Consider the following 10108-nt stretch of genomic DNA (forward strand, 5'->3'; position numbering starts at 1 on the left):
ATATTAGGCCAATCTATTTCTGTGTGTCTGTCTGGTCTGCCCCATACTGAAGCACGGAAACACTCCTCGGAGAGAAAAAAATATTAAGTAAAAGTTGCTTCAAATCAATCAAACCTTCCAGGCAAATTATAATTTTTCCAATCAGACAAAAACGGGACCCCGGGCTACAGCGCAATTGTATCCGGGGCCATTGTAGGCAACAGGGTGGGGTATCGCAAGCCTGGTCTGCCTCGATCCTCCCTATTTTTTTTCCTTTACTCTTAAGACGTGTTCGATGTCACTAAAGGTGCACATGTTGAGGTGTATTGAAAAACACAAGAAACTTTATGAATTTTGGGACAAAATGCAAAAAACCACATCATTGTATCTCTTTTGGTTTGGTTGTAATATAAATTTTTAAACTGAAACAAGATTTTGTGGACAGCCTTACTTTGTTCACAAGTCTCAAACTATCTTCATATAATCCGGGGTAAGTTTATTCAATCAAATGTTTTAAATAAATCAATAAGTTGTTCAGCTCATTTCACTCTCTTCTTTTCTTTATGTAGCAGGTGCATGCAACCACTCAAGACATTCTTCCCAGTTTTGAACTCTTACATTCAACCAGTGCAAGATTAAAAGGCCTCCTTTTTTATATTGTGGTATTTTTACCACAGGTTTCTGCAAGTACTCAATGAATCACTGAAAACAGTGAACACTGTACAACATTCCCAGAAGGATTGATTACCTATATAAAGACCCGGTGGTCCGTGCACCTCAAGATGACGGTTGAGGTGTCTCCACACTTTCGGCAACCATTCAATGACCTTGCACAGACTTGAATTCCGACAATTTCCCTCGACTTCCACGTCAATGAGGTATCGACGCAGGAACCGGCCTAGCAGGCCTTTGATTGGTTCAGTTTCAATTCCTAGCACCACACACCTGCGAAAAAGGACATTGATATAGACCTGAACTGTTTGTCTGAGTTTTCTTTAACTCATTCCAAAACTTCAGCTTAAAAAAGAAAATACCTTCATAATGTTCCATTGGAGGCTGTCCACATATTATCTAAAGCCATTTTTATGCCTCCGCCGACGAAGTCGCCAGAGGCATTATGTTTTCAGGTTGTCCGTCCGGCTGTCCGTCCGTGATAGGTTTTCATCACCGTGATAACTTGAGAACGGCTAAAGGGATCTTAGTCAAACTGGGTGCAGATATGTATAATGAGGAAAAGATGAACCGATTAGATTTTGGGGTCACAAGGTCAAAGGCCAAAGGTCATGTTAGGTAAACATCCTGTTACTGCAATAACTTGTGAACCAGTGATGGGATTCTGACCAAATTTGGTACACTTATGTAGAATGGTGTAAATATGAACTGATTAGATTTTGGGGTCAAAGGTTAAAGGTCAAATCTGTAATAAATCTGTTTGAAAGATATTGAAATATTGAAAAGATAAAGTGATTAGATTTTTGGGTCAAGGTCAAAGGTGAAATCTGTAATAGGTCTATAACTTGAGAATGGCTGAAGTGATCCAATTCAAATTTTGTACAGGTATGTATAATATTGTAAAGATTAAGTGGTTAGATTTTGGGGTCAAAGGTCAAATCTGTAATAGGTCTATAACTTGAGAACAGCTGAAGTGATCTAATTCAAATTTGGCACAGGTATGTATAATGATGTAAAGATTAAATTTGAATTTAGGGTCAAGAGGTCAAAGATCTAAGTCTGTAATAGGTCTATAACTCAAGAATGGCTGAAGTGATATAATTTAAACTTGGTACAGGTATGTATAATGATATAAAGATTAACTGATTAGATTTTGGGGGTCCCGAGGTCTAAGGCCAAAGGTCATGTCAGGTAAAAATGTGAGAACCTGTGAACAGCTGAAGGGATTTAATTTAAAACTTGGTACAGGTATGTATAATGATGTAAACATCAACTGATTACATTTTGGGGTCAATAGGTCAAAGGTCAGAAGTCATGTCAGGTAAAAATGTGCTAACTTGGGCACAGCTATGGCCCACCTCCGCCCTGGCCCCACCAACATCTTGGCCCCATCTTGCACTCTGCCCCCAACTCTGCCCCCACCTCAAGAAATTACATAATGAAGTTCTATCACAAAATGTTAATTCTTGAATTATAGCAGTTGTTCTTGTACTTTAGTTGCCACGTTTAAGATTATGAAATATTTCCAGCACTGGTCACATTCTTCCCAGTGGTAGTAGGTGAGCTCACTGATGCCAGAGAAACAAACATCATGTTTTTCACTCAGAAGTTTTTATTTTATTTTTACACAGGGAAAAAATATTTCACTCATAATGTATTTCACACACCTATATTGCACATAATGTATTATTCTGGTTCCTCTCCGCTCACCTTTCGCCTAATCGGACAATGAAAACACAAAGTACCTGATATCAGAATGCAGGTTGAGGTCTTTAGTAGAGGCAACTTGGTCACATGTTCCAATTAAATATGGGCTGCAATGCACATGAACACACCCACACCATACTAAATAAAACCTCACAACCAAGACAAATAATTATAATATTGTCTCACCTCATAATAATAATAACAAGCTGTATCTATTGAAAGTAGTATGGTGACATTGTGAGTGTTTTTTAAAGTGGTGATGGTCATTTCACTCACAACAAGGGGTGTGTGCACCGCAGTGCTTGCATCAGGAGTAGGCCCAGCGTCACGCCTGCTTGCTGGCTCTGCAGGATTAGCACCTTCGGGATCTGGCTCGGCTGCAGGCGACTCTTGCATAGCTTGCTTATCTCTGACAGATAATGACCAATCTCCTGAAATATAGTGATACACTATAATTGTCGAGATCATTTCCATATTATAAATACAACAATGATTGATTTTCTCTCTTTCATCTCTACTTTCCCCACAAGTATGTCTCAAAGTCTCCCTTGCTCTCCTCTTAGTCCCTCTCAACATCCTTCACATTTTCTCATTGCCTCCTCTCCTCTTCAATCACCCTCCATTTTCTCCCTAACCACCAACCCTTTGTTCAAAGTTACTGGTACAAGCATCTTTGCTAAACGTAGTTTTCAAGTGGATATAATATTAGTCATTCAAAAACTCAAAGGTCATTTTTAAAGAGGTATTTATTGATGCTCAACATATTTTTCTGAGAATACAGTAACAATCGAGGCACATTCTGAAGCTCACTGGTGCAGACTTGTTGTCAACGATGAAGTTAGCGACAGTGTCACTGCTGCAGGGTTGTCCTTCAGCCAGCAATGTATACCGTGCTAACAGGTCGGCTAGCTGGGCTTTTCCTGTGCCTGGTGGTCCTGCCAGGAGCAGGTGTCGCTTTTCTTTGAGTTGAGAAAGTAAACGCTGCAGGCAAGGCTTTGGAAGCAGAGACTCAAAAGCAGCGGCTTCCAGGCTACCTTCTGCTGGACCTGCACACCGCGTAGATGACTAAGTGAATGACATTCTCCAAATAATTAGGATGGAATAGGCGGGCTCAATCAAGGACATTTCATGTGGTATTATTGCAATAAAGCACAACAAAATGCATTTATTTTTCACCATTAATAACATCGGAAGAGAACTGTCAAGGCTGAAGTGTCAAGGCAAGTTTTCATATATGAAGCTTCAACTCACCCCTCCCCTCCTCTTTAACAAAATAAAAAGTCTCCACCTTTGAGGATGATGTATAGTTTGGTTTCGCCTAGATTCTGGTAGTTCCAGGGCAGACCTTGCGGTTCAACCGCTCCTCGTAGGCGTAAAGTGCTTCCAAGGGTATATCCCAACAAGCTATCCATGCACAGGCCAAGACTGGTGATAGGATCTACTCGCATAATGTAGGACTGAAAACACCAAACAACATTAGGCAATAAATATACGGCAACTTTTACAGCCATTCAGAAACTGCTAGAATATCCTTATGTAGTTCTAGTAATCCAACTTGAAGTGAAAATGTATCAAAGTTGAACCCAGGTGTGATGCTCACTTAAACCGCTGAGAGGCGTCTATAAGACCTCGGACGTCTGCGACTCTGGGCCACTCCTGCGACATTATACTATGACATGTAGACTTGAATGGTACGTACCCGCTCATATTCTAGGCTTGCTTGCATTGACTAATATTATCGATCCTTCCTATATGATGCCAAGATCCTGATATATATTGCATGATTGTATTTTACAGGATGATGCCAGAGATCTGATTGTTATTAAACCTACCTATGGGACAAAGTTGTGGACTTGATTGATTTCACAACACTTAATAACAATCAGTCTTGCCGTCCACTCGAGGACAAGAGGCGAACATGGCGGGACACAAGATGATCCAGGTACCGATATTCGGCGCTGACCCACAAGCAGTGGATTCGGGCTCGGAGCTGACGCATTGGCTCAAGACACTGGATAATCAGTTCAAAGCCCAGGATGCCGTTGTCACTGATGAAACGAAACTGGACGTGCTGCAGACTAAAGTACACCATAACGTCTACAGGAGCATCGAACAGTGTACGACGTACAATGCTGCTGTGACAGAGCTAAAACGAATTTACATGAAGAAACGGAGTGTGGTGTATTCCAGGCATCTGCTCGCAACGCGGAGTCAACAGCCCGCTGAGACGATAGATCACTTCGCCCAAAAGCTGCGACGTCTACTTGCAGACAGTACTCCCGAGGTACGCACTCATGAGCAAGTCCAAGATGATCTTGTCCGAGATTATTTTGTCTCTGGGATCAGCTCGTCAACTATCAGACAAAGACTTTTGGAAACAGCGGACCTGACGTTCACGGAAGCTCTACGGCTGGCACACGTATATGATGAGGCCATGGAGCAATCTAATGCCTATGATGACACACGTGTCGTTGCGGGGGCTTCTCAACACGCGTGACCGGAGAGAGCTACCGCCGAGGATACGGGAGCGGACTCGACCACACTAGCGGAACCCCTGGCCGCTCCCGAGGAGGACCCGGATTCCGGCTTGGCGGCAGCTGCGGCGGCTAGACCAAAGCCTGTACGAAACGCTACGTGTTACTTCTGCGGGAATCGACAACATCCCAGGTCTGCGTGTCCGGCTCGGGAAGCGATATGCCATTTGTGTTCGACAAAAGTACATTTTGCAAAAGTTTGCCGAAAGGCTGCGCGGGGCACACGAACTCGCGCGACCCTGAATGGGCGTATCGCCGAGCCAACGGGCCGAGCACAGAGCGGGGCGCCTCACCCGGCTTTGATGAGCGGCGCTCCTCCTCGTGGGCCCCTGGCTGCACGCTCGACCTTGGTGAGATACATCGGGCCGCCAAAACAAGTGGCGCTAACACGACCGAACGCGGAGCGACCGTCCTTGGCTGGTATCCGAACGTCTCATGATGGCTTTGAGACTCATCGCGCGACTAGTGCCATCCGAAGGCTGCTCGTACGAACTACAAGCTCTTGCTTCAGCACGTGAAACTACAGTTGGCTTCGACCCTTCTCGCGTGACACGAGCGCCATCCGATGGCTGCTCGTACGAACTACAAGCTCCTGCTTTGGCACAGCAAACTACGCGCTTGGCACGAGCGCCTTCCGGAGGCTGCTCGAACGGCCGGAAAACTGTAGCCGGCTTTGGATCTACACGCGAGGCGCGATCATCTCGCTCGGATGGCTCAATACCTGCCGGTCCACCCGGCCTTGCTCAGGCCATTATTCCACTTATGATCGAAGGCATTTTTGCGCGGGCTTTAATCGATACGGGGTCCACAGATAGTTTTATTGATCATCGACTGGTGCGTAAACATGGATGGCCGGTCCTTGGGACAACACGACGGATCTTTATGGCCTCCCAAGGGCTTAGGCTCAACACAAAAGGGGAATGTCGATTGAAGCTTGTGGTAAAGGGACGCATGTTTCCAGATGTACATCTCATGGTCTTACCTGCTTTATGTGCTGATATTCTGTTAGGACATGATTTTCTTAACCGACATGGACGTTTGGAAATGGAATTTGGTGGGACTGACATGCTTGCTGTGTGTGCACTCGCAGGACTGGAAATTGAGCCTCTTTCGCTGTTCCCCGACATAACCACGGACTGCACGCCTGTAGCGGTAAAATCACGGCGCTACTCACGGGCAGACGCGCAATTAATTGCGGAAGAAACAGCCCAGCTCTTAAAGGAAGGTATCATAGAACCTAGCCGGTCACCGTGGCGGGCCCAGGTCTTAGTGGTGCGAAGTGAAGCGCATCGCAAACGAATGGTAATCGACTATTCACAGACGATTAATTGCTTTACACAGCTGGATGCCTACCCCCTACCGGGGATGGACGCACTGGTTCGACAGGTGGCCCAGTACTCAATCTATAGCACTCTCGATCTGCGTAGTGCGTATGATCATATCCCCATCTCCGGGGCCGATCGCATCTATACCGCTTTTGAATCAGGTCAACGGTTATACCAGTTCACACGACTACCTTTTGGGGTGACGAACGGGGTCGCCTGTTTTCAGAGGGCTATGGACGACCTCATTGCTAAGGAGAACTTGACAGATGTCTTTGTATATCTGGACAATCTTACGGTTTGTGGGCATGACCAGGGGCATCATGATGCTAATCTGAAGCGCTTCCTCGAGGTCGCGCAGAGGTATCACCTAACCATAAATGAGGCTAAGTGTCGTTACTCCATGTGCACGATAGATCTTCTGGGGTACACCGTGACGCACGGCTCTGTCGCTCCAGATAAGGAGCGTCTGCGACCTTTGCTCGATATGGCCCTGCCCTGCGATCGAGCTTCGCTGAAGCGTGCTCTCGGGCTGTTCGCCCATTATTCTAAGTGGGTGCAAAATTTCTCCGCGAAACTCCACCCACTTGTGGCCTGCGACGCGTTTCCCCTGGGCCCAGCCGCCTTGGCTACCTTTAGGGGCCTTAAGTCCGACATCGCTGGCGCCGCTGTGGCGACGATCGACGAGAGCGAATCTTTCGTCTTGGAAAGTGATGCCTCGGATCATGCGATAGCGGCGACTCTCTCCCAGGGGGGGCGCCGTGTGGCTTTCTTTTTGCGGACTCTCACCTCCGCTGAGCGGAGGCATTCGTCTGTCGAAAAGGAAGCGTACGCGATCGTCGAGTCGATTCGGCGATGGCGTCCGTACTTGCTTGGGCGATGCTTCCAAATCATCACGGACCAACAAAGCGTGGCGTTTATGTACGACACCTTACATGCTCAACGCATTAAGAATGAGAAAATCACTCGCTGGCGTATCGAACTCGCCGACTTCTGCTACACCATCAAATATCGCCCGGGGAAGGATAACCTGGTCGCCGACGCCTTATCGAGGCCGGCTACGTGCGCGGGTCTCATAACTTTGGAGGGTATGCGCGCTTTGCATGACACTATGTGTCATCCTGGGGTGATGCGTTTCGCTAATTTTGTGCGTCGTGGTAATCAGCCGTACTCAGTTGAGGACATCCGCCGGGTCTGCCGTGACTGCGCTGTATGTGCGGAACTCAAACCGCGTTTTTACAACCCTCCCATGGGGACGCTGGTCAGGGCTACTAGACCGTGGGAGAGATTGCCGATGGATTTCAAAGGACCGCTGCCGGTGTCGAGTAACTCTCGTTATCTGCTCACTATCGTTGATGAGTACTCGCGATTCCCTTTCGCTTATACGTGCGCAGATATGACGGCTGTCACAGTCATACGATGCCTGCAGAATTTTTTTTCTATGTTTGGGTATCCGGCCTCAGTGCATACAGATCGGGGAGCGGTGTTCCTGTCCCAGTAAGTGAGGTGCTTCTTGCTCCAAAATAATGTCGCTTCGAGTTACACCACTCCGTACAGACCACAGGCGAATGGGCAGGTCGAACGCTTCAATGGGATCATATGGAGGGCCGTCATGCTAAGCCTCAGGACCCTCGGCCAGGGCCTAGATAAATGGGCTTGGTCGCTACCTGCAGCGCTGAACTCAATCAGGGCTCTACTATGTACGGCCACCAACCAGACTCCTCACGAAAGACTGTTCCACCACCCTAGAAGCTCGGGTAGTATCCGATCTTTACCCAGTTGGCTCGCTGAGCCGGGGCCAGCCTATCTCAAATGTGCGGTTCGCACGAGCAAGTACGATCCCTTAGTGGATATGGTGCAGGTACTCCAGGCTAATCCCGAGCATGCTCGTGTGATGACGGCAGATGGACGTGAGTCCACTGTCTCCGTACGCCATCTCGCCCCTTGTGGGGTCATTGACGCTTATGGGGATATCGACGAACCGATCTACAAGTCTATGGACTCTCCCGAAGCTCCCTCTATGGAGCATCTGCCGTCCCTCCCTTCGCCAGATACACCCCTGCCTGAAGGCTCTGAGGTGCCCCCTCCGACACCTGCCTCCAGCGGCTACTCCGATGCAGGGGACTCCGGGCTTGGGGATGTCGTACCCGGTAGTTTCCGGACCCGTGCTGGCAGGGTAATTCGCCGCCCTGACCGCTACGGATGGACCGACTGACATGGATTGACATCACCGATCAATTAATGCTGACGCACGCTTGATTCCTGCCTAGCGGCAGTGTAGTTCTAACAGCGGGGAGAATGTAGTGAAAATGTATCAAAGTTGAACACAGGTGTGATGCTCACTTAAACCGCTGAGAGGCGTCTATAAGACCTCGGACGTCCGCGACTCTGGGCCACTCCTGCGACATTATACTATGACATGTAGACTTGAATGGTGCGTACCCGCTCATATTCTAGGCTTGCTTGCATTGACTAATATTATCGATCCTTCCTATATGATGCCAAGATCCTGATATATATTGCATGATTGTATTTTACAGGATGATGCCAGAGATCTGATTGTTATTAGACCTACCTATGGGACAAAGTTGTGGACTTGATTGATTTCACAACACAACTATCTCAGGCCCTGTCTGTTTCTCCCTGGCATTCTCTTGTGCAGAGTCTGTGATGTTACATATCTCTATCAAACTCCCTGTAGCAGAGTATTCAGATACAGCAATGATGTCAGAAGGTAAGTGGGGAACACATTGAGCAGGCCATAAGATTCAGTGCTAATGCCGCATGTCAAGAACAGGAATAATTGATCTGGAATAACCAGTACAATGTAAAGGATGAAATACAAACTCGTTTATGATCTGGAGTCTTTAGAGAAATAAAGAGTGAAGTATTCAAATTATGGACCTTGAACAGGTGCTTGACAGTTCCATCAAGCTCCTCCCATCTCGTGCCTTCATGAATGTATGTTCGTCCAATCATACACTCACTTTTGGATGAACCCTGCAAAGGTAAAAAGTACAAACATAGAATCTCACTCTGCATCCTATTGTATGAGCATCCATTCTAAAGCCTGGTATACATTCGACAACGAGTCGATCTGCCGTGAAATTTTGCAAGTCTCCGATAAACCATGATTGCTGCCAAAATCCTGAAGTTGATACCCCACAGAAGTTGATGAGTATGTAGATTTATCCAGTAAAGTATTGGTAAATTCAACTATTACTGTACCTTGTTTGCTGACCAACAGTCCCTCACAGAAATGACCAATAGAATGCTTTGTGGTTGTGTCTTTTCAACGACTGACAATGCAATGGTGCTTTCAGTGGATTCGCCAAACAGTGAATCTGTTTGGACAACATGAGAAGAACGTGAAGTCTTTTATATCTTCAGAAAATATGCAGAGAAATAAAATTGAGGGAGGGGATTGAAACAAAGCCCAAATTCAATGACAATGGATATGAGAAGAGGAATAGGGGAGAGAAGGGTATGATGATGATGTTGATGATGACAAAAATGAACGCAGTTGAGGAGGCAAAATGGTTAATACCAAGGTGAGAGGCACTGGGTGTGCTGTGACTGTGATGCAGACTGGCTTGTGGAAGGCGTGGAGAGTCAACTGCTGCGATAGGGGTGTGTGTACCGCTGCCTGGTGTTTCTGAACGCAGTAGGTCATTCTCTACCTTTAGGTTCTCTATTTGCATCTACAAAGGGGAGGCAATAGGTTAGCATTGAGTGTTCAAAGAGAGAACTGATTCGTTAAATTACCAAAGCCAACAACCCATTGGAGGAAGTGTGCAAGCCTGCATTTTTAAACATCAAGCCCGCAGAGTGCAGATATGTTTTTGCATCCAGGTTTTGTCTGCAAGACAAAAATGCAGGACCTTTTGTTTTGTG

General features: G+C 46.7%; 1 protein-coding gene across 1 annotated transcript; it reads right to left on the reverse strand.

Annotated features, from left to right (window-relative positions):
* Positions 1 to 260: 260 nt before the first annotated feature.
* LOC144893382 (neuron navigator 2-like) lies at positions 261 to 9182 on the reverse strand. The gene is made up of 7 exons (XM_078783967.1): positions 9119 to 9182; positions 3647 to 3815; positions 3169 to 3404; positions 2635 to 2789; positions 2397 to 2465; positions 728 to 924; positions 261 to 280 (listed from the first exon to the last, which is right to left on the reverse strand). The coding sequence occupies exons 2-7, from the start codon at positions 3804 to 3806 to the stop codon at positions 261 to 263; spliced, it is 837 nt and encodes a 278-aa protein (XP_078640093.1). The 5' UTR covers positions 3807 to 3815; positions 9119 to 9182.
* Positions 9183 to 10108: the final 926 nt, after the last annotated feature.

Source organism: Myxine glutinosa, chromosome 8 (genome assembly GCF_964187855.1).
Source record: "Myxine glutinosa chromosome 8, kmMyxGlut1.1, whole genome shotgun sequence".
Taxonomy (NCBI): domain Eukaryota; kingdom Metazoa; phylum Chordata; class Myxini; order Myxiniformes; family Myxinidae; genus Myxine; species Myxine glutinosa.